Below are 25,876 nucleotides of genomic sequence, written 5' to 3' on the forward strand. Positions count from 1 at the left end.
CTTCTTCACATCCTTGTCAACACTTGTTACCTCTTGTCTTTTTGATAATAGCTATGCTAACAGGTGTGAAATGATATCTCATTCTGGTTTTGATTTGCATTTCCCTGATTAGTGATGCTGGGCACCTCTTCATGTACCCGTTGGCCATCCATATATCTTCTTTGGAAAAATAACCATTCAGTTCCTCTGTCCACCTTTTAGTTGGGTTATACTTTTTTGCTATCGAGTTTTATGTGTTCTTTGAATATTAATCCCTTATCAGATCAGTGATTTACAAATAGTCTTTTCCCATTCCATAGGCTGCCTTTTCATTTTGTTGATGGTTTGCTTGTCAGATTTTTGGGTTGATGTAGTCCCATGTGTTTATTTTTGCTTTCGTTGCCTTTGTTTTTGCTGTCTTTTGGTAAATCTTCATTTAGTAACGACACGGTAGTGGTTTGGTCCTCAGGAGACAATACCACTCCTGGCTTAGGTATTTTCCTGGAGGGATGATACCATATATCTTGCCCCTTAAAATCATCAGAGGGTGTGTTTATATTGTACATAAACATCTCAGTTGGCGCCTGTACTGACAGCCTTACCTCAGTATGATTATGTCTATTGTAGTCCTTTGCCCATTTTCTGATCAGGTTATATTGGGTTATATGAGTTCCTTATATATTTTGGATATTAACACTTACCAGATATGTGGTTTGCAAATATTTCCCCCCATTCCTTAGGTTGCCTTTTCATTTTATTTCCTTTCCCGTATGAAAGAACATACATTATCATAAAGAACATACATTATCATAAAGAACATACATTATCATAATGTGTTGCCGGAGTCTGCAGGCTCACAGGATAGTCACCATTGTTCCATGAAACAGGTGTGCCCATTACCCATGAACTAGCCCATCGTAAGGAACTGTGTGGCTATTGACTGGGACCCAGCTCTCTGATCTTACCCTTCAGCTAGAGTCAGCCAGACGCAGAGCCTTCCTTAAACACTCTAGTCAGGAATGGGCAGGAAGACATTCTCACACAGGGAATGGTGATTGGGGCCTCCCTGCCCAAAAACCTGGACAAGAGCAAACATTCCCATGATGTCACCTCCTTAGTTCCCAGCCCTCTCTGTCCCTGACCCCCCTCTCAGGCAGGCAGGCCTGGCCAGTGGCAGGTGAAGGACCCTGGAACCTTCCTGTTATAGGTTTCCTGAGCTGCCCCGGCACCGGTGTCAGACTGATGGCTGGACCTAGCACAGCACAAGTGTCCCTAAGGGGCCAAGAAGCAGAAGAGGCAGGCAGATCCGGGCTCCAGGCCAGGCCCTGCTGCAGCATCAAGTCTCTCTCATAGAGCCTCTGTCCCTCCTCCAACCCTAATTCCATCCTTCAGCCTCCTGTCCTGGGCCCCACAGGTTAAGGCACTAATTCAGCCTAAATGACACCACCATCTCTCGGGCTATCTTTGCCTGACTCCTGGGGACCTTTGCCCCTCCTCCCGTTCTAGCGTGCATCTGCCTGCCTTGTTTGGAGTTTTCCTCTATGTTCCTTCCAGACTGTACTGTGAGCTTCTTGAGGACAGAGTCCAGGGCATGTAGTAGGTGCTCAACATACGCTTACTGAACCAATGTGTCTTCACTTTGGCCCCATTCAGGTGCTGCCATTTCTTGTTTATTTGCAAACTAAATGGAGCCCCAACCCCTCAGGGCCTCAGTTTCCCCTCATGAGAATGAAACAGAATCTGTGGAATGGTGGACAATGTCTAAGAAAGCAATCTTTAGATGGCAGGAGTATTGCCTGCTTTTAGCATTCAGATGGGTTAAAATTCAAGCCCTGCCATCGGTTGTGTGAACTGAGGGCAAGCACTGGGCATCTCTGGGCCTTAGTGTTCTCTCAGCCGCATTGGATCTCCATTCCTTCGTCCCAACCTATCGTCCGGGCTCCCACATCTCTTTCCCTCACACTCTGCCCCGGTGCTCTCTCGCTGGTTCTGAGATTCTGAGAAGCCACCAAAATTTCACAGCTCCTTTTCACTTGCTGTTCCCTCAGACCTGAATGTTTTTCTTCGCATCTTCCTCCAAATCTTACTTTAAGATTCAGCTCAGATGACTCATCTTTCATGAGGCCACATGAACTGTATCCCACCTTGACTGCATTTTCTAAGGCCAGGCATGAGTCTGAGGCTCCTTTACCTGCAGGGGCTTGGCTGCCCCCTCCCCCGCCAGCCAGGGGAACCCAGGAGGGCAGGGGCGGGGGGTGATAGGGTGCCAAACGCACACTGGAAACCAGTCTTGGAAGCCAGTTGGCCAAAGGCCTAAGGGAGCGGGGGAGCCAAAGGAGAGTATGTGCAGGCACAGACCAGCTGCCCTGTCTCCGGACAGTCCTGCGCTGGAGATGCCCTGAGCTGGGAGTTTCTTGCATTGATGAGATAGTTCTGTTCTCATCAGCAGTCGCTAGGTTTCTGCCCTCCCTCTGCCTCTCAACTGCTCACACCCAGGGTTGCCCTGGTAGAAGTGTGTCTGGGGGTGGCCCAAAGGATGTGCCGCCCTGCCAGCTGCTTCACGACACTGACAAGGTCCCTTGGCATCTAGAGGCATTGCACGCCGCTCAGGAACATCGAAGGTATTCAGTGCTCCCCCTTGTGGGTGATGTGTAGATTGAAATGTATACATTAAGCTGGCTTCTAAGAGGGAGTTCATTTCATCGGGGGAGAGGGGATGTCCCAAAGCCATTTGTTGTTACAATCTCACACACTCTTCCAGAACGTCTGAGGAAGAGCCAGGGTGCTGGCTTTTCATCTGGAACAGAATCAGCAATTCATTGGGTCAGAGGCTTGGGCCCCGGCATTAGCTCCATCTTTACTTGATTAAGGACCTTGGGCAAGTGACTTAGAAACCCTCGAGGCTTCGTATATCAAAAAGGGGCCCTGCCAACTCTCAGCATCGTGCTACCCTTGGATTGTCTTCGCCAGGTCCAACAGTGTATGTTCTTTCCCGGTTTCTCCAAATATCAAGCAAGAATACAGAAAGGAGGATCTGCTGCTTAACATTCCTGCCCCTCCAGCTGCTACTTCTCTTACCTCCCCACTTGGGACAGGGGGACACCTGATTCACACAGGGGCTGGAGGGCTGGAAGAGGTGGAGGGTGACCACAGAGGTTCCGTGTTCCGAGATATGTCCCCTTGAGTGAACCAGAGAGCGGAGGGGACAGGGGTTTGGGGGAGGGAGAACCACAGGATAGAAACAAGACTGAGCACCTACTTGGTCCTCTGTACATAACACAGATGTGCAGAAGTAGGGAGCGGGGACCCTGTTTTTGGCCCCAGCCAGGAAGTGGGGGAGACAAGCAAGGATGGGGGGGGTAGTCTCCAAGCTCCACCTTGAGGTGCCAAAGAAGACTGCGTCTGGGAAGGCTGGAAGGGAGACCCTGGCTGGGCCCCATTATCTGTGAAATTTTAAATCTGGAAGCACAGTCACCTAGGGGACTGACTGGTCCTACACACCAGCTGTTGCTGCCTTTCCTGTCCGCCAGCCAGTGGCACCTTCTGTGCACAGTCCACATTCTCTGTCGTGTGCCACCAGGCCTTTGCCATGGAGGTCCTCCTTGGACAACTGTTCCCAATGCTTCACAGCTCATTCTGCTCCTGCCTCCGAATTCAGCGCAGGCCTCCTCTCCCCCTGGCTGTTGTCCCCGAAGCCTCTGGGCTCTTTGCCCCCAAGGAGTTCTCTCAGCCTCCCAGGACTCACCTCAGTCATGGTGACTATGTTTTCTTGTTTGAATCCCTCTCCGAATCGCTCGCTCTTTAAGGACTGGAAGTGACCCCTCCTCCCTTTTGAACACCCAGCACCTACGAGCACCCCGTCTGTAGGAAGGGCTCACTGACCGCTGCTGAATGAAGAGGTAGGGCTCAGCTATGTCCTGTTCCACCTTCTGGAGAATAGGGATCTACGCCCTCCTACACTTGACAGCCCTTTAAGTCTGATGGTGGGTATCAAGTTCTGTCCCTAGGAACATTCCAGACGAAGGCAAACCTCCAGTTCCTTCTACACCTACCTTCTCAAACGCCCTGGCTTCCTCCTCTGATGGCTCTTGATTTGTCTGGATCCCTCTATAAATAAGGCAGTCAGAATGGGACACATGTTTTCCCTGACGCTCCGACCCAAATTTACAAACTGGGCAAGCAATGGCTAACACTGCAACAGAAATCAGTAGCTGAGCCAGAAGTGGGATCCAGATGTTCAGGTCCCTCAGTCAGTGAGACGGTACCTACTAACATTAGCCTGCCATGGATTTGGAGCCCGAACCCAGTTAACTTCCCACCTGTACACGCAGTCCCACGCACGGGCTCCTCACCTCTTTGCTCCCAAGCAAGGGCAGGGCTGCAAGTAAGGCAAGCAGCTGGTTCTGACACTGATTAGGGGGACAGCTGGTGCCAGGAAAGTGGGGGGGGGGCACCACAGATTAGAAAGTGCCTCTTCGGCACACCAATTCATGTAACAACACAGATTTATTGTGAACCTGGCTTCCTGGAGCTTATATTTTGGCAGGGAAGAAGGACACAGTAAGGATATACATTATAAGGCAGATTAAGAGGTGACCAGTGCTATGGAAAAAGAAATAATAGAATAGGGTAGAAAGCACTGGGACAGGGTGGGCATAGATGTTTTAAACAGGGTGGTCACAGGAGGCCTAATTGAAGGAGACTTTAGGATCCAGACTGCAAGGAGGTGAGGGAGCTCGGGGAAAGGGCATTTTATTATTTTTTTAAAGTATAGTTTGTCAAGTTAGTTTCCATATAACATCCAGTGCTCATCCCAACAAGCGGGAAAGGGCATTTTAGACCTAGGGATTGGACACAAGGTTGCTTATTTCTGATATTATAAAAACCGCACTGTAGGACACTACCCTAGCTTGTTAAGAATTAGAAACAAATTTACAAATTGCACTTTAAAATTTTTTTAAAAAGTTTATTTCTGAGAGAGACAGAATGTGAGCAGGGAAGGGGCAGAGAGAGAGGGAGACACAGAATCTAAACCAGCCTCCAGGCTCCGGGCTGTCAGCACAGAGCCCAACGTGGGGCTCAAACTCACGAACTGCAAGATCACGAGCTGAGCCGAAATCTGACGCTTAACCGACTGAGCCACCCAGGCGCCCCTACAAACTGCACTTCTGTTAAAATCTCTGCTTCCAGGGCTGGTTGCTCTCAGCCTCTGTATCCTCACAGAGCAGCTCTGCCTTTTGAAATGAACCCACCGTGATTGGGATCTGGGCCTTCTCTTTTCTGAGAATAGACAGCTACCTTCCTAAGTAATGTTCACTAAAAACCATGGCAAAGCAAAATAAAAGTCAATGAATTAGTATCTTTTGGGGGCACTTGGTGTACTGAGTCCTCTGTCTCCCCTCCTCCTTCCCTAAAGGATATGCATATGGTTGGCACATCTTTCTGTGCCTCTTCAAAGATTTTCCTCACCTTTTCTGACGTTCAGAAGTGGGTCAAGTCTAGTCATCAAATAGAGAAGCAAGCTGCCAGGAGAGGAAGTAATGAGCCACTCACATAGAGATGCACTAATAAAAATTTAATATCATAAAACAAATCAGAAAACAGCAAAAAAAAATTTTTTTTTTAACCATTCACAATTGACGTGGAAAGAGACAACATTATAAGGCAGCCATCCATGGAATGATTTCATGTTTACAAAGGATCCAGAAAAGGGGACACTGAAAATCACTGTTCAGGCCACTGAACCAAGGGGACTGCAGCTGTAACCCAGGAGACCCTCAACTTGCTAGAAGGTGCTATCAGAAAAAAGATCAAAGCCAAGTTCCTTGTGTTTAGGCTGAGCCTATCTAGAGAACTCCCCATGGGTGTCTCCTTTCCTATACGTCACAAAGTCCCCTCAAGTCCCCTGAGGTGATCGATCTGGATGTCTCAGCTACAAAGAGGGCTACATCGTTGGCTTTAAGTTCATAGCATCTCCTAACAGTGCTCTTGGGATCATTGTTTTGGGCAGAAATCTAACGCAAGGAGACGGCTCCCCTGCAGATCACTTTGCACTGCGGTGGTTTTAGAAGAATCTGGCCATTACTGTCAATCTCCCAAGGGGTCTGGGAGCCCTGGAGGCAAGAACATTCTGTGGGGGCTTGTGCTGTTGGCAGACAGCTCCCGTGTGGAGTACCCGGCTACCACGTGTCTGAGGGGCATAATCTGCTCCGATGCTGGGGTGTCCTCCTAGGTCTAATCCTCGAAAAAGAGAAACACCAGGAAGTGACACTTAGAAGCAGGCTGGTAAGAAACAAAATTCCATGGTCTCCTCGTGACAAAGAACTGACCCCTCAAAACGACCACCTCTCTCCTTTTTCTAAAAATTCGTTAACAGGAACACGGCTGACTCGGCTGTTTTGAACAAGGAAATAAAAAGGTAACGAGGAAGACAGAACACATAGCCTCTGGAGGTGGTGCTGTTTCCAACTGTCTACACAGTGGTGCAGGGAAGCCACCAGACCTGGAACATCACCGCTTCGGGGGAATGGGGCCCCAAGGGGCGACTCGCTGGGAAACAAGGGAGGGGAGTGGGTCAGTAGTGTTTTTCAATTTAATTTGCCATTTCGTAGTGCATTTGGAACCTGAAGAAACTGATCCCTACCAAGGACATGGGAGTCAAATTGCAGTGAAGATGAACTTTGGTCATGAGGAAGGAGGGACCATGCCTTTCACCACTGGCTGCATCTCTTTGGTTGCCAATAATTCCATATGGGATCATGGTGGCAACTTAAGTATTGCCAAGGTTTCCAAACGTGTGCATTAAGGCATCTACATCTAAGGAGGGGGCAATTTTCAACAAGAGGAAAATGGGACAGAAATGCACCAGTGAATGGCACTGCTATGGCCTGTTCTGGGACCCTGCCCAACACGAGCGAGTTCTTCCTCTGGTGACGGCCTCTGCCATGCTGTGCTCGGTCCCCTGCTGACCAGGAGACACAGGGGTACTTCCTGGGGCAGCAGCTTTAAAATTGGGGAAAGCCCGTTGCTTCTGAGAGCTGACGGGCCTGGAAGGGTTTGCTTGTTAATGTGAGGTCCAGAGGGGAAGGTAAACTTGGAAGTTTGATGGTTCAATCCTTGCCAGAGTTCAAGGCCCCACCTGCCCAGCAAGGTATTCTAGCCACACTTTTCGTGACAAGGCACTGCTGAAAGAGGCTTTGGCGAGCGGAACAAATGTCTCCTCACTGCACGCAACAGTACAACACAAAGTGCTGCTATCCAAACCGAGCCAGACACTACAATGTACTATTTATTTAGCAAAGTAAATTTCCAGGGAGAATCAAGGCAACCATCTTGAAGGACCACATGAAGCCCCTGGACTCTTCAGAAGTCAGAGGTGCTATCAAGAAAGTCACTCAGACTCTCCACGCAGTACCTTCCGTTGATTTTAAGCATGTATGCAATGGCCGCCCGCCACTATACACAACCGTGTCCTATTTATGCTACTTTGGTCTACAGCCAGCAGAGGGCTCGCAAGGTCTATTTCCATAGCTGCTGACCCAGTGACAAATCTAGGAAGGAAATAAAGAAATTACAGGCATGCTGGCATAGATGACATATAAGACATTTTATGAACTCCTAAACCCACTGCCCTGAAGAAAACGGTCTTGGTTCCCTCTTTATATGATGTGTTTTTTTTTTTTTAAGTATTTTTTTATTTATTTCTAGGATAGAGAGAGACAGCGTGAGCAGGGGAGGGTCAGAGAGAGAGGGAGTGACAGACTCTGAAACAGGCTCCAGGCTCTGAGCTGGCAGTCAGCACAGAACCCGATGCGGGGCTCGAACCCACGAACCGCAAGATCATGACCTAAGCGAAAGTCGGACGCTTAACCGACTAAGCCACCCAGGCGCCCCTATATGATGTGTTTTTGAAATGGTACCGAAAATCAAAATAAATTAATACCACAGTATCATACACGTAGTTGATAACACAAAGTTTACAGGGGTTTTGGCAAATATGGAAAAATCATCCTAGTTTGCTGAACACTTGCACCTTCTCAATTGTTTAAATTCCCAGAATATTAGTGATTGTGTCATCTCACATACGAGGAAGTGATATTTTAAGGGCTGATCAGAGTTGCATTTGACACAGAAGTAACTTCATTGAAGGGAATAAAGAACAATGTCATCTTCATCATCACAGTTCAAGAAGTGGTTGTCCTGATGAGGGTTCAGTTCGCACAAACACTAACATTGCCATCAGCAGTGAGCAGCGCAGGAGTGGGGAGGAGGAGCTGGAGGGAAAAGTCGGGAGGAAAGCGTGGAAAAGACGAAGAGACAAGACATGATTTCAACAAACTTTAAGTCAAGAGACAAACGCTTCCCACTTGTGATATGTGGTGACTTTCTTCATTGCTGCAGGTGCTTAGGTGATGCTGACCTCGCACTCCCCACGGGACACCGAGTGTTTCTGCCCGAGGGACTGCCGGTCTGCTGAGATAAATACTTAAAAAGGAAAAACAAAAACAAAAAGGGACCACATAGGTTTTGGTAATCTTAGTTTTAAAAAGATTACTACAAAGAGGTCAGTTACTATCCAAATTCACTTCAAAGGAATACCCCTTAATTTCAAAAGGTACTTTGGGATCTGTTCTCGAAGGAAAGGCTGGGAGAGCGTGGACCTACCGGAACTTGGCCCCTTTGGAAGAATGGGCGGTAGGCAGGCATTCTGCAAAAGAGAACCTGAAAAGAAACACTAGTCACCTCTTCAGATGCTAGTCCGTCGCTGCGGCCCCGCCCGGCAGAGTGGCATGCTCTCTTTAAGAGGCAGATGTGAGGGGAGGTGTTAAGTCTCTCCAGACACCCGCTTTCCAACGGACGGACGGCTCTCGAGTAAAAAGTCAGCTTTTAATGTATCTTGTCATTTTCCTGACCCTTGCCCCAGATAACTTACAATTATCTTTAGCATCTAAGACAAGTGGACATGATGACCTTGATCAAGGCATATGGCATAGACGCTAAAGCACCAGTCCTACACGGTGAGAACCATGTTAAAAATCAATGGATACAGTAAGTGGCAGAGCCTTTAAACTAAGGAAGAGATTTAGCTTAATTATAGAACACTGTCCTTTCATAATTACTATTTCGTTGTGAGTATGCAGTTCTCCGCTTTTCCTTCAAATGCAATTCCATCGTCCCTGAGAATAGGGTTAAGAGAAACGTCAAAACTCAACACGCCACGGGCCCTTTAAAAAACGACACAACGGAACGTCCACATCCAGTCTCGGTGTGTTGTTTCTCCTCTAAAAGCTTTCTGTGACTCCAGGTTTGAATCTCACCTCCCTCTGGACTCTGGGAACACAGGTGGAGACGGGCAAGGTGAGACAAGAGACTGAGGAAGTGGGCGGCTGTCGCGCGCGCTGGCTGTTCTCATTGATGGCGGACGGCCACGGACTGAGGCTGGAGCCTGACGCCTAATGCTGGTGTCCTACTGACAGGATGAGTGGGATGAGGCAACCCAGAACCAGGGCTGCCACCTCCAGGCGGCTGAGGCCCCTCCCGCCAGTGGAGTCGGGTTTGTGACTGTGCCCCATTCCGCCCACCTCGGGGAGGACATGTACGGTGGCAACATAAAGAAATGTCCCGGCAGAGAAAAGCATAGCCATTCCAGTGGCATTGACCTCTGAAAGGGCTTCTTTACTGCTCTGTGAATTAAGAGAAACAGAGAGAGAGAGAGAGAGAGAGAGGAGAAGAAAAATTAAAATTCAGGGTCAGGGAGAAATCCCAATAAAAAAAACACAGAATATTCACAACTGGTGTGCTATGGGACACTGGGGACTTCTTGAGATCAGAGTGAGTCTGTTATTGATGAGAAGCTTCCAAATAAGGGTTTAAGACTATTGATAATGCACACAATTGCTTTTTCAAGCTTCCAGTCTGGTTGAACAGGTCTGGCACGTATTATTCTTACAACGGAATCAACGGCATTCTTAATGCAGACATTAAACTTCGAACATTCACTCATTTATTCTACTAATAGCTAACAAACGCCCCCAACACACCAGGCTCTAGGTCGGTTCTTGAGACATGGTGGCAATCACCATGTAGCACCTGCTCGCAGAGGCCAGAAGCATCTTATAAGCCAATCTTGACACAATTAATTCCACACTTTCTCTATTAAAAAAGTGGACCCATGGACTATGACAATTAAAAATTTAAGAGAAGAGCATGCCATGATGTAATATGTAACCCCATGCTTCCAGAATTACACCTTTCTGTCTGAAGTTCTAAAGACTCTGATCAATGATCAATGAAGTGATAAACAGGGTAATTCTTAAAAGGAACTATATACAGACTGAAAGAAGAAAAGGTTCTTCAAATGATCAAGGAGGGTTTTTATGACACCTCCTCTTTTAGCAATCCACATCAACAGACTTGACTAAAGGCAACTTAACCATGTTTTGACCATCTCGTTTCTCATTTGTTCCTTCTACTGTAAGTTCTGCGGTACCAGCTGTGAACTGAATGACACTTGGAAGAATTCGTGACCTTCAGGGAGCACGGGGGAAAGCAGGTCTGCAAATGAGCCCGGAGTCAGTCTGGTGCGACATTCTCCTCCTGTGACCCGCCAGCTGACATGAAATACAACCGGTCGTTGAGACCCGCTGCCCCAGTGGACAGGGAAAGTTCCGACTCGAACAGCAGTGAAGAATACCCAGGCTCAGAACTGACAAGCGACAGACACCTTACTTTAGGTCTGACGTTACGTTCAGCGCAATGATAAAGAACTGGATATTCAGTATGTGGTGGGTGATATGAGAATCTAGACCTCTCTGCTCATCCCCTGTTCTCCTCAAAGCTGCTGTCTGCTTGGCCCTCACTCTTCACGTGTCTGCTTAAACATTAAACATGTACCATTGTGGCTTATCATGCATCTGTCAAATAAAATTAGTGGGTCTAGTTAAGTTATGTTATCTGAAAGATCATATACATGTGCAAATGTTTTCGGAACTGAAGGGGAAGACATTTTCAAATTAAATGAACAGGAAAATGCTCTAAATTTATGAAGAGAAAGCCTTGGAATTGAGATGCTTATCTTGTACTGGTTTTTACTCGTAATTTTTATTTATTTATCATTTTATTTTTGAGACAGAGAGAGCGAGTGGGGGAGGGGCAAAGAGAGGGGGAGAGAGAGTCCCAAGCAGGCTCCGCATGGTCAGTGAGGAGCCCAATGTGGGGGTTGAACTCACGAACTGTGAGATCATGACCTGAGCTGAAGTCGGACGCTTAACCGACTGAGCCACCCAGGCACCCTAATTTCAATTTTAGTGTGAGGGTGTAACTTAACTGAAAAACTCAATATAAAAGACCATCAGTTCTGGTAAATAACAAAAGAATTGGATACTTGTCTAGATAAACTCGGAATGAAAAAGACGTACCTTACTTAGTCCTAAGTATGTCACCATGGCCATAACAGGCGCGGCCAGGGCAAACACCAGTAAGTGTTTTCTGATTCGATTCCGTTCTAGGCCCGCATGCATTAAGAAGGAAACCAGCCCAAAAGCAGCTGGTGCCTGGAAAAGAAAGATTATTCCTAATTACTCTGAAATTATGGATTGCTGCTACATTATGAAGTACATGTCATTTGACTGAATTCTCACCAAAAAGACCAGGCATGGTACCAAGACTGAGCTCTGCCTTTTAGGAATTAACGTTCAAAGCTAAGAAAATAGCCTATGTGTGCACGTGTGTGTGGTTCTTAGGCAGTGGCAAGAGAGAAGCAGTCAAGAAAAGCTTATAAAAAAAGAAAAATATTTATGAACAAAAATTACTTTAAAATATAGAAACCTGTACAGAATTTAATAATTTACGTAGAGGACCATAAAAAGAGTGCCTTCAATCTAGTCCGCTGTTCTCAAAGGAATGGCGATTATGAAAACTGCTAAAAATACTTTCCCATTCCAGGAAAATGTTAACGACCAAAGAGAAATTTTAATTATGAATGTATTCAGCATCAGGTCTTTCACTGAGATTCCACTTACCTTATGCAGCATGATTGCCACAAACACAATTAACTGGACACTAGTCTGGGAAGTAGAGGCTGCCGCTCCTAAGGCAACACCGTCAGCTAAATTTGGAAAAAACAAAACATAAAACACGATCAGTACAACAGCAGCAGCAGCAGCTATACTCGTGTTGTAGTCTTATATGGGTTTTATAGTCAGGTAGACCTGCACTTGACTCTGGGAAGGTTCTTTAACCTTTCTCAACCTTAGCCTTCTCATCTCTAAAACAGGTTCAGTGAAGTATGTATTCTTTGGGTTTTCATGAGGGTTAAATGAGGTAACATATGTAGGCAGCTTAGCACCCGGCCCCAAATATTCAACGTATTGGCTGTTATTAGAAAAGTTATAAAGTGTGTAAGTATACACAAAGTATTATAAAGTATAATCCACTGATTAATCAAACTGTAATAGCAGAAATATCAAAGATTACAAAGAAAGCAAATATACATCTTGTAGATGTAAAAACACAACATAAGAATACTACAACTTTATAGACATGATTTATGCATCAGAAGTAAATACTGGATGGCTGGATGAATTTTTGTCAGAAAAGCATGTCCTACCGGAAAGGCGAGGTAATAGTGGGCCACCTTTCACATGCCTTTGTCATTCCCAGCATCCCACTACTGGACTGGTCTTTGGGGATCATACTAAGGCATGCCCAGTTAGCAATGCTGACCCTTCTGCAGTGTCCGGCCCACCTCTGCCTCAAGCAGAACGTTAGGTGTACACTGAGCAACAGGGCTATTCAGTATAAAACTGTCAAAACTCTTTGATGAGGTTCGAGGGCAGAGGTCAGCAAACTTTTTCTTGAAGGGCCAGAGAGGAAATATTTCAGGTTTTGCAAGCCATTTGCTCTCCTGCAGCCACAGCACTCTGCCATTACTGTGCAAAGACAGCCACGGGAAGAGGTAACCAAGTGGGCATAGTTGTGTTCCCCAAAAAACTATTTATAGGCACTAAACCTTAAATTTCATGTCATTTCCAGGTGCTACAAAATATTTTCAACCATTAAAAAATAGAAACACCATTCTTAGCCTGCAAACCCCTGACAATGAGTACACCAGGCCTTGTACTTGGGTTGGAGAACTTCATTGTGCAACTCTCTCCCCGAAGGCCAGCCCAAGTGCGTTTCCTGGAGGTGGTCCCTGGGATGGTCACGCTAAGCCTCCCGTGGCGCGCCAGGAGAGAAAGGGCTCTCGCTGCAATCCCACCCTACCTGCAGCATGGACGACCAGCCCCAGCGTGGTGGTGATTTTGGAATTGCTGGGCCTCGCTGTTTCTGGATCTGAAGTAAAAAGAAGCGAGTCAGTCATTAAGCAATGTGAAACAGAAACTGTTAGAACACTGACCTGGAGGTGGAAGAATTCTTTGAAAGCTCTTAGATTCTATTCTCCTCCCAACTGTCTTTCCTCCCGACGGGCTTCAGGCACTTTCCCCTGTCCTGGAAGAGGTGGGCAGGACGGAACCTCTCATTGGCCCCAGGCTTCCCTGAACAGACACTATGGAAGCCCTAACTGCCTCAGCTGCCTTGCACCCCTGGCCCTCCAGCTCTCCCTGGAAAGTGCTCGGTGGCCTCTCATGGCTTTTTTCCAGACCAACTGAATCGTCACTGCCTACCTGCTCCTCACCCCTAGCCTCCTGCAACTTCAGCTTTATCCTAAGACCACAAGGTCTATCATGTTTGCCCTTTTCCATTTAATCGTCGCCATCATTCTAACCTAAATTTTCATCAACTTGAACTTGAATTAGCAACAGGATCCCAGCTGGTCTCCCCTAGCTCTCATTTCTCCCCACTCTGATTTACCTCACACATCCTTGTCAGATTCATCTCTGAATCACCATCCTTCTGACGTGCCAGTTAACTAACTAAGGATCTGCTGCTTATCAAATTCAGTCCAAAATGCTCTATTCAGTAGGTTCTTGCACTCTTTATCAACTGTTATCATCTTAGTTCTCACTATTCAGTCCAGATGAACCAGCTTCTTTAACACCTTCTAACAAAATATTCTCATTCTCCCTTCCTCAAATCTCTCGTCTTTAGTTCTTGGCATGTGTGTAACTTCTCAGCTCCTCAATCCAAAACCCAGCCTTTGTTCAAAGTCTAATTCTAGAGCCATTTCCCTTAAGAAAGAATTAAAGATCAATTCCAGCTCAAAAGGCTCCCCATGCCTAGAAACCAAGAGGCCTAAGTGGACATACTACTTCAGTTTCTTCTATGTCACCACCTGAGGTATGCAAACCTGTTTTCACGCAAATAGGTCTCAGGTCCCCGGACTGACTGTAAACTACACAGAAGTGAATTTTCCACTTCTTTCCATTTCCTTTTCACATGTCTTACAGGATGTCGCACAGGAATGGAAAGCCAGTAGCTAATTAATACGTCCTTATTAGAGAGGGGAGAAAAGTATTTCTCTGTATGAATGTTCCTGCTATCACAGGAAATATACCAGCAAGTCAATAATGTCCAAACAATGTAAAGTTAAAGATGAGGACATCAAAATGCCAGATGAAATGACAGAAGGACATTGGCCAGATAAATTCCAAGGGATTTAATCTTCTGGGGGAACGCAGCACATAGGAAGAATGGTTTACAATGGGGTGAAAACACATACAAGTAAAATAACATGTTATCTTTTTACTAAAAACAAAATTATCTTCTTATTAAAATACTGCAAGGAAGGGGAGCTAAAGCCCCTGGTTGGTCTGAGACAACAAATATTTCAATAACACCCCAAACTGTGAAGAATATCATATTATACTGTGTTACAAGCTTGTTTGGACTTTTCTAGTTATAAATAGCATCTTAAATAGAAATTAGAGGCTTTACAATTAAAACACAGTTTTTATAAATCTATAGGAAAAGACTACTTCAACATAAATGTAATAAACAAATTTTTACTGAGATTTAATAATAGATAAACCCCTGCAGATAATTGGTAAAACCAGATTACCAGATACAGGAAAGCCAGCAAAAACAGTGACCTCAAAAAGATAAAATAGGAGGAGGGCTAAAGGAACACATGCTATTTTTAATTCTTTGTATAGTATCATCGGGCACTAGGGGGCCTTTAAATGCATTTAAAATGGAAACTGACAAGAATTGCAAAGATGTCATGGAGGCCACTGTGGGCAACTATGTGATGCAGATGGAAATCAGATTCCATCCAACCAGAGGGTGCTTCTCATTTGCTACTTGGTAAAAATGCACAAATAGAACCATTTACATCTAAATCAACTTCCCAATACATGTAAGACTATTAAAAAAAAAGTGCATGGAAAAATACTGAAAAGCAACAGTAAATCCAAGATTAACAAACGAAACAAAAAATACCCTTGGACTAAAAAGGCAAAATTCAATTCCATGAATTCTGAAAAGAACTTTTGTTGGGAAATAATTTCAAATCTTCAGAAAGTTTTGAGAATGTTCAACAAACATTCACATACTCCTTTCTCAGAACGACCTGCTGTCTAACATTTTGCCCCAATTGCTTCCTTATTTGTGTTCATGCTCTTTTTCTATCCACCACACACACACACACACACACACACACACACACACACACACACACACACACTTTCTTGTCTGTACCATTTCAAAGTAAGTTGCATACATTATAACTCTTTACCCCTAGATATTTCAAACTATATTTCCTTAAGAGAAAGGATATTTTCTTCTATAATCACAGCACAGTTATCAACTTTAGTAAATTTAATATTGACACTTTTTTCTAATCTCTCTTGCTGTTCTAATTTTGTTAACTCTCCAGGAAAGTCTTTCAGAGCATTCTTCCCTCCCAGGAAGGATCCAGTCTGGGATCAAATATGCACTTAGTTGTTTCTCTGTAGTCCCCTTTAATTGGAACATTTTCTTGGCCTTTGACTTTTGTGATACTGGTATCTTTAAAGAATACAGGTCCCTTTCTCAGCCTTTCTTGTTTTTAACAGACTGATCCTTCCTTTTTGGGTTTGACTGATGTGTTCTTAGATTATACATTCTCAGATGGAATACTCTTCAGGTGCTGCCTCTCAGGACTTCAAATCTAGATGCACAGAATGTACATCTGCTGCTTACTAGGAGAGTGAATTTTGGATTATATCCTGGATGTTACTGTGAGTGTTATCTTGTAGATACTCTGGATTCTATTATATTCCTTCAAAGAGTGTTGATTTTGTGTTGTGCTTTAAGTAACTTGGTTTGGCTCAAACTGCAAAGTCTGTCTTTTGGGCAGCTACTCAAATTCCGGTTGAGTTCTCTCACCTTTAGCTGAGTCTGCTCACAAAAGAATGGTTCACAGCATTGCCAGACTCGGGTAGACTTTATACTTAAAATGTGGGGCTGTACCTTCTAGTGGCTGTAGTTACCCTGAACTCTGTCCTCTGGTTCCTTAGGCCGGAGACACGGAATTTTCTATCAGTTTTAGCTACCTCACTGGGCACTGACTGCTTAAAAGCAGTAAAAATAGGAACTCACCCTGTTCCACAGGTTGAATCCCCTCTAGAATTTTCCTGCTTTGGGTCACTCTCCAGTGTGTAGTAGCTTTTAAAAAAACATGCCCAGAGTTTATAATTATCTGTAAGGAGGCTGGTCTGATAGGAACTTATTTGCCCACACTGAAAACAGATAGCAGTGACATTAATTTTGATCATCTGGTCAAAGTATTATCAGATTTCTTCATTTAGTTACTTCTTTTTCCCTTGCAATGAATAAGCAAATCAAAATTTATCCCCTAGATGTAACATTCGTTGGTGATTCTGGCCTGAGCCATTTTTTACTATGAGGATTGCAAAAATGATTTTTTAATGCCAGCACGCTTTCCGCATTTACAAGTTGGCCTTTAGCAATCTATTGTAAGCAAGTCTCCTCTCTTCTCTCTCTCTCACGTGGATGTGCTCATTGAGCCTCATGTTTTCAATAGTTTATGCTTTGTTACTATTCTTAATTATTTTGGAGCTCCTATTGTCCTAGATCTGGCCGGTGGGAGCCCCTTCAAGCTGGCTCTATATTCTGTGACAAATTTCCATTTTCTTCCTTCCTACTTTTTTTTTTTTTTTGAGCACTAGATGTTCCAAGCTCATTTTGTACTTACCCTGTCCCTGTCCTGGAATCAGCCATTTCTCTGAAGAGCCCTGGTATGCTCATTGCTAGTGAGATGTCTTTACTTCTAGGCCCTCTCTGCAGACAGAGCTAGGACATACATACATGTACACATAAACACACACGTATATATGTACACATATACACACATATACACATATACATTTTAGAAATCATGAGTCCAATAGCTCCAATTCCAGTCCAGCCCTATTGAGGTTCTTTCTGGCCTTCCCATTTCCTATCTGTATGTCCCCTCTTCCACAGGGAGAACTCTGGTTCCACCAACACCAACATACTTTCTCATCTGCTCAATCCTATAATACACCTAAAACAGTTTCAGAATTGTTTTCACCTAAGCCATTACAAAAAGCAAAGCCTGATAAGGAATTCGGTAATTGTTTATGCTTCTCCTCCCCATTCCATCCAAAACTAAAAATATATAGTCAAATACGACATTCATAAGTCACTTAAATTAGTTTTTTTAAAACTCACTCACTGTGATTGTTATTCATTTGAATTATCGTTCATCTGGTTCAGTTGGTTTCCCCATCCCTGTTGATTTCATTTTATCTTTTGAATACAAGGAATATCAACATGTGTCCAAAAGTCAAAACTATACTAAACAGGCATGCCCAGGGAATGTCATGCCCCCTGAAACTCCTCTACCCTGCCTGCCCCCACTTCTTACAGGTAACTACCTCTGTTGTCTAACTGATCTGGTTTTATCCCCTCTTCTTTCTTACACAAAATGTAGCGCACGAAACTAATTTACATTTCAGCTTTTTTCCCCCCACTTAACAAGATCTCCTAGAAATCTCTCCCCATCAATTCACAGAGATCTGATTCCTCACTCTTTTTCCATAGCTACCTAGAACTCCATTATGTGCACTCATCATACTTCATTCGACCAATTTCCATGACTGGACATGTAAGTGGTATTACAGTGGTAAATCAGGTTGCATTAAATAATCTCATGCATGTGTATTTTCATCTCGGAGCTATATTATCAGGATCAATTCCTAGAAATAGGATTTTGGGGTTGAAGGGTAAATACAAATGCAGTTTTGTTAGATATTGCCAAGCTCTCCTCTGCGGGGCTGTACAGTTTTGCATTCCCACAGCAATAGAGGAGGGCGTGTTCCACCGTAGCTCTGATAACAGAGTGTATAGTCAAGCTTTAGAATTTTTGCCCGACAGTTAAGAAATAACATGTTGGCAGAGTTTTGATTTGCATTAAGTGAAATGGAACATCTTTTCATATATTTAAGGACCATTTTAATAATGTTTTATGAACTATCTATTCATGTCTTTTGCCTGCTTTTCCACTGATTTTTTTGTAGGCCGAGGATTCTTAACCTGGGGGGCCCATGCAGAAGAACACAGGTAGAATGCAGGGGCTGCTTGTGACTTTAACTTGGAAAAGACCCTGCATTTTAATTTTTACTAACCTCTAACTGAAATCTATTATTTCCTTTAATTGTGAATATAGACAATACACTCTAAATATTAGCACTACCTCTACTTTATTGCCAATAGTAATCAGATCATTTCATATTCTTTTACAGTTGTAAATATCTTCATATTTTTGCTTTCTCTCATCACTACTTTAAATTAAGGGCTTATAATGCCACCACCCTGCATGATATAGCCTTCTTGTCTGCAGATGCTCATGGGACAGAGCAGGGAAACTCTCAGTAACTCTTGGCCTACGGGCATCCAGGCAACTAGACAGCAAAAGTCGCGGGCCCCCAAGTCATGGGTCCCCCTTGGGGACTGCCCTCCAGCAGTTCCTACCTGCAAAGTTCTCTGTCAGTGTCTCTGAAAAGAGATATCTATAAATCCCTAGATCACCAAACCCCAAGAGTTTGATGCAGCTCTTCCAAATGTATTTCTATTATGGATCAGAACCTTTTTTATTAAATTTAATACAAACCATATCAAAGATGCTGACCCAGCCAAAGACGAATTCATTGATCTTAAGACAAAAAAGTTACTTGGCTGGGTTGTTGGTGGAACATGTGATTCTTGATCTTGGGGTTGTGAGTTCGAGCTCCATGCTGGGGGTAGAGTTTACTTTAAAAAATAGATTAAAAAATATTTAAAAAAATAGATTAAAAATATTTTAAAAATGTCTTTAAAAAGTTACTATATCCGGAATTAAATTTAAGTCTTAGAGAACTGTAGTTGAGAGAAGTTTAGCTTTGTTTGGAAAGCAAGCTAAGATTGTGTTTAAGTATATCTGTAAGAAAATATCTTTGTGAATCAGGATTCTCTATACTAGTAACCATTAAAACAAACAACCAAAACAACTGAATGCTCAACATGACACTCTGTTGCCTTGTTAAAGCCCGTCTCACAATTTAAGATTTTTAGCTGAGCTAAGCAACAAAAGCTGTCATGCTAATGTCGTAAAAAATAAAATTTAACTCCACCTTGCATATGATTTAAATATATTATCTCTTGTTAATTAATGCATCAATAAAGAAGACATACATTACTGTATCATAAGTTTTTTAATGTCTTGGAACTGTATTTCAATATAATTGGGCTTCCTCTGCAATTCTATGCATTATGCTTTACACATTTAAAAGCATTTAAGAGGTCCACAGGCTTCAGAATGCCTAAGGGCTCCATGGCACAAAAACATTTAGAACTTCTGTGCTAGATTCTCATTGAGGCAGCTTTAAGATGAATAACCCACCAAGCACCCCCTTGTACCATAGGTCACAACTCACTAGTGCCCCCAAATGAATAAAATGTTCACCAGAACCCAAGAAAGACCAGAGTTTTTAGCACTAAGTTCACTGATACATACAGAATTGTTTAATCATCTGTGACTTTCTAAACTGCACATTTCTTGCACTGACCAGAAAGCTCTGGAGCCACTTACCATCAGTAGAATGCACATGGGAGCTGCCAATCTGGTCCACAAGCAACATGAAAACGAAGCCCAGAACGAGGGAAACGCCAATGTAGGCGTGTAGCTGTGTATGGTCATGGCTGTGCTCATGTTCATGGACAACTGGTATTTCGGCTTTGTCTGATGCAATAACATTCTGGGTCTCACTCGCCTGGTGGTGCTTACCTAGAACAGAATGAACCATAAAGAGAAAATGTTGTCCCCCTTGAAACATGTTCACAGAGAAGCTTCCATTCCTCTGCATTTCCAGCTCTACTCACTATGCTACAAAGACATCTACTTCCCATAAAAATGTGGCCAATCATAAACTCTTTTTGGCATGTAGATCTTTTAACTGCCCATTATTCTCAAAACCTAGGAAGTGGAAGCAAATTCCCAAGCAAGACAGCAGTCCTATTTCCAAATGATAGCATCCTCTTTCCTGGCTGAGAAATTCCTGCCAATATCATCAGAAACTACGATGCGTTTTATTTTGATGAAAACAGGTGAATGAAGAGCCGTGATAATGAAAATAAATATAAAATAAATATATAAATATAAATATAAAATATATTTATAAAATAAATATAATTCATCTGGTTTTATACCTAGGTTGATGTAGGAATTGCAAATAAAGAGTAAACTGAGTATAAAGCTTTTATAAGTTTTATAAAAATATATTTATAAAATATAAATATAAAAATATTTTATAAAATACCAAATAGGAGTGCCTGGGTGGCTCAGTTGGTTAAGCATCTGACTTCGGCTCAGGTCATGATCTCATGGTTGGTGGGTTCGAGCCCCGCATGGGGCTCTGTGCTGACAGCTAGCTCAGAGCCTGGAGCCTGTTTCAGATTCTGTGTCTCCCTCTCTCTGACCCTTCCCTTCCTTGGCCAGGTAATACTGTCTAGTTTATATTCACATATGACACTCAAAGCATAAATGCTTCAAGGCTAGAATCCTGATCTTTGCTGTGTTTCATGTTAACAATTTAGACATTCCTCATTTATACTTAAATTAAGCATTTTTTCCTTTGATCAAAGAAATTGTAATTTTTAAACCCTTGTAACATTTTAGACTCTGCCTTCATTTTTTTTCATTAAATTTATTTGAGAAAGAGCGAGAGAGAGTGAGCGAGTGTGAGTGGGGGAAAGTCAGAGAGATGGAGAGAGGGAGAGAATCCCAAGTAGGCTTGGCATTGTCAGTACAGAGCCCGATGTGGGGCTCGAAATCACGAACCATGAGATCATGACCTGAGTCAAAGTCGGACACCACCCATGCGACCTTGCCTTAATTCTTTACAAGATATTTTTGAGGGGCACAAAGCACATGCCATCTTAAGCTTAAAAACAAAACAAAACTTTTATATCCTAATTCCTTAAGATTTTTGTTTTCATATCCTAATTCCTTAAGATTTTTGTTTTCATAGCTGTTTTCTTTTTTTTTAACATTTTTAAATGTGATAAAATACATGTAATATAAAATTTACTTACCATTTTTACCATTTTTTAAAGTTTATTCATTTATTTTGAGAGTGAGTGAGTGTGAGAGAGGGGCAGAGAGAGAGGGAGGGAGGGAGGGAATTCCGAGCCGGCTCCTCACTGTCAGTGCAGAGCCCAACGCCAGGTCTTGATCCCATGAACCATGAGTTCCATGACCTGAGCCAAAATCCAGTCGGGCTTAACCTCCTGAGCACCCCAGGCGCCCCTTAACCATTTTTAAGTGTAGAGTTCTGCAGCATTAAGTACATTCACAGATGGTATAGTCTGCCACCTTTACTATCATCTCCAGAACTTTTCATCATCCCAAAGGAATTTTTTAAGCTGGAGATTTTTTTCTAACACTGGTTTTGTCTACTTGTTTTTAAATTAAATGTCTAAATCTTTCTTTAAAAACCCAACTTTACTGAGGTATAATTTACATACCATAAGACACATGAGTTTTCACAAATACAAAAACTCTAGTAACTACCACCAAGGACAAGATATAGAATATTTTTAAACCCCAGAAAAGTTCTCTTATGCTCCTCTGAAGTCAATATATCACTCCTGGTCCCAGGTCAAGCACTGATATGTTTTTTGTCCCCAGAGGTTTTCTTTTTCTTCTTCTACCTATTCTAGGATTTCATATAAATAGAATCCTACAGTATTGTACTCTTCTGTATAAGGATTCTTTTGCTTAGCATGATGTTTTGAGATTTATCTATGCTTTGCATGTATCACATGCTTTTGTTTACCTATTCCCCTACTGATGGAGACTTGGGTTATTTCCAGTTTTGGTCTACTATAAATGAAGCTGCTATAAGCCTTCAGGTACAAGTCTTTCTGTGGATACTCGTTTTCTTTTCCCTTGGGTACATACATAGGCTTGGAATTGATGGGTTGTGTGTAGGTTAAATTATAAAAAGCTGTGTTTTCCACAGTGGTTGTACCATCTTCCATGCCCAACAGCAGTGCGGGAGTTCTAGGTGTTCAGTGCCATTGTCAGCATTTGATATTGTGAAGCTTTAAAACTTCAACCATTTTTACATATACGATCATGTCATCTTCAAAGAGTTTTGCTTCTTTCCAATCTTTATGCCTTTTCTTTCTTTCCCTGGCCTTACTGTGGACTAGGATCCAGCTAGGATCCCAAATACAATGTTTAATAGTGGTTGGGAGGAGATGGCCTGGCTTTGTTCTAAACTTTAGGTGTCTTATCCATAGGGTTTTCAAATATGCCCTTTCTCAGTAAGGAAACTCTTCCTAGTTTGCTGTGATTTTTTTTTTTCATGAAGGAGAGTTTAATTTTGTCAAATGCTTTTCTGTTAAGGGTGATCAGATGGGTTTTCTACTTTATTTCATTGATATAATCATTTAAACTGGTTTCTGGATATTACTCTAACCCCTGCTTTGCATTCTTGGGATAAACTCCATGTGGTTAAGATGTGTTATCCTTTTTCTGTATGGCTGCATTCAGTTTACTGCTATTTGGTAAAAGACTATTGCGTGTACATTCACGAGGGCTATCTGCCTGTGACTGTTTTCCTGTAACATCTCTGGGTCACACTGGCATCTTAAAATGAGATGGAGTGTTCTTCCAAGACATAGAAAAGTTCTCATCAGCCAATACATTTCCATTTTATTGATTTAAACAAGGTCTATGACTATCAACTGTTATTCTGATGTTAATGTTCAGTAGTATTTTTAAATTACTAAAATGAGATTTATGAAGGTTTTTAAACTTTTCAGACCATGACCCATAGTAAAAAATAAATTTTATTTATATGAAAAACTAACTACAAAGTTTCACAAAATAGTGAAGCTTATATTAGTTACAACACACTCTTCCATTTTTTGTCTTTCCCTTTCTTTGTCCCTCCATCAGGCTCTTTTTATTTTATTTTTTAAATTTATTTATTTATTTTGAGAGAGAGAGAGAACGAGCAGGGGAGGGGCAGAAAAAGATGGGGACAGAGGATCCAAAGTGGGCTCTGTGCTGAAAGCAGTGAGCCTGATGTGGGGTTTGAACTCAGGAACCGTAAGATCATGACCTGAGGAGAAATCAGACGTTTAACCCACTGAGCTGTCCAGGCATCCCCAGGCTCTTTTTAAACACTGTTTACAAATCCAACTCACTAAATTTATTTGAAGACCCACTGAGTTGCTACTTTTAGTTTGAAAGAACTACTGGAACTAGAGAGACTCGGGGGAGAAATGGATGACTTTGGAATAAGGGGCATTTTCTAGAAATCAGAAGCCTGGACTGCAATGGTCAACTAAAGAGAGCTGAACGCCAAACGGGCCTAGGAGACAAAGGCGGGTAGGCTGTGTTAGAACCACTCGGTTCCTTATGCAAACAAAACTGTTAGCAGTAAGAGTTTTAAGCCAAAGAAGTGACTGAAAGTTCAGAGATGAAAAATAATTAAGTTTGAGAAGTAGCTTAAGACTCTTGAATTAGTAATGTTGGACAATTAAGATGTGGCCTCATGGTAACATGACTGCAAAGTTTGTGAAAATCATTGAGCTGTATACTGACAATATGTGTATAACATACTTCTGTGTATGTCAAACCTGGACAGCAAGATCATGACCTGAGCCCAAGTTGAGGTCAACTCAACCGAGCCACCTAGGCGCTCCTAGATAAAAAGATTTCTTAATGGAAAAAAATATAATCTTCTAGTGTTGATAATTATGCACATGTATCTTTATAAATTCAACTGTAATAGGTAACAAATATACTAAATTAGGTTACAGGTCATGCCAAGAGTTTGGATAAGAGCATAAGTTATTAAAGGGTATTAGTCGTACTATTATTTGTGAACAGTTGCATAATAATTTTTAAAGGCAATTACTTTTTTTTTTAATGTTTATTTCTTTTTGAGACAGAGTATGAGCAGGGGAAGGGCAGAGAGGGAGGGAGACACAGAATCTGAAGCAGGCTCCAGGCTCTGAGCTGTCAGCCCAGAGTCTGATGCGGGGCTCAAACCCATGAACCGTAAGATCGTGACCTGAGCCAAAGTTGGACGCTTAACTGACTGAGCTACTCAGGCGCTCCTAAAGGCAATTACTTTTGGGGTGGCCATAGCCCTGAAACGTCAAGCCTAATTACAATTTTCAAAGGATAGCCAACATCATTTTACTTTATTAGGCATAACTTTATCAGAGTTTTAAAACTTAGGTGAGTATAAGACTCTTCATAACACTGACAGCTCAGAGCCTGGAGCCTGCTTCGGATTCTGTGTCTCCATCTCTCTCTGACCCTCCCCCGCTCATGCTCTGTTTCTGTCTCAATAATAAATAAAAAAACATTAAAAAAAAAAGACTCTTCATTATCTTATTCCAACAACGCTTTTTAAAAAAATTATTGAATATAATTAACATACAATGTTATATTAACTTAGTGCTCACCATGGTAAGTATAGTTACCATCTGTCAATATTACAATGTTATTGACTAAATTCCCTATGCCATACTTTTCATCTCTGTGACTTATTTTATGACTGGAAACCTGTACCTCTAAATCCCCTTAATCTATTTGACCTATCACCCCAGTCGCCTCCTCTCTGGCAACTACTAGTTCGTTCTCTGCATTTGAGAGTCTGTTTTGCTTTTTTTTTGTGTTTTTTGGGGGGGCACCTGGGTGGCTTAGTTGGTTGAGCATCCAACTTGAATTCAGCTCAGGTCATGATCCCAGGGTCATGGGATTAAGCCCACATCAGGCTCTATACTGAGCATGGAGTGTGCTTAAGAGTCTCTCTCTAAAAAATAAAAAAAATAAAAAAGTTTTTGGTTTGTGTTTTAGATTTTACATGTAAGTGAAATCATACTGTATTGTCTTTCTCTCTGATATATTTTACCTCATATGATACCCTCCAGATCCATCCATATTGTTGCAAATGGCAAGATCTCATTCTTTTTTATGGCTGAGTAATATGCAATCTCTGTCTCTCTCTCACACACACACACACACACACACACATATTATCTTCTTTATCCATTCATCTAATAATAGATACTTGAGTTGCTTCCATATCTTGGCTATTGTAAATAATGCTGCAACAAATATAGGGGTGCATGTATCTTTTTGATTTAGTTTTCTTTAGGTCAATAAACAGTAGAATTACTAGATCATATAGTATTCCTATTTATAATTTTTCAAGGACCCTCCATACTGTTTTCCACAGTGGCTGCACCAATTTACATTCCCACCAACAGTGCAGGAGGGGTCCTTTTTCTGCATATCCTCACCAACACTGTCTTTTGATTATCTTTTTGATATCTTTTGATTACCTTTTTGATTATCTTTCTAGCTATTTTCACAGGTGTAAGGTGCCAACAATGCTTTCTTAAAATAATTTTGAAACTTCTCTTTTGG

At 42.5% G+C, this 25,876-nt stretch overlaps 1 protein-coding gene across 1 annotated transcript in view; it reads right to left on the minus strand.

Moving 5' to 3' along the window:
• Positions 1-8,846: 8,846 nt before the first annotated feature.
• The window catches only part of SLC39A9 (solute carrier family 39 member 9), a 38,271-nt gene continuing 21,241 nt past the window's right edge, over positions 8,847-25,876 (minus strand). The window contains exons 3-7 of the mRNA XM_039240710.1: positions 20,012-20,206; positions 13,243-13,311; positions 12,000-12,085; positions 11,397-11,531; positions 8,847-9,662 (exon numbers count right to left, since the gene is read on the minus strand). Coding sequence (XP_039096641.1) covers positions 9,432-9,662; positions 11,397-11,531; positions 12,000-12,085; positions 13,243-13,311; positions 20,012-20,206 — 716 coding nt within the window. The 3' untranslated portion in view covers positions 8,847-9,431. The remainder of the gene's footprint in view (positions 9,663-11,396; positions 11,532-11,999; positions 12,086-13,242; positions 13,312-20,011; positions 20,207-25,876) is intronic.

This window comes from Hyaena hyaena, unplaced genomic scaffold (assembly GCF_003009895.1).
Source record: "Hyaena hyaena isolate Hyena2069 unplaced genomic scaffold, ASM300989v1 scaffold_179, whole genome shotgun sequence".
NCBI lineage: Eukaryota > Metazoa > Chordata > Mammalia > Carnivora > Hyaenidae > Hyaena > Hyaena hyaena.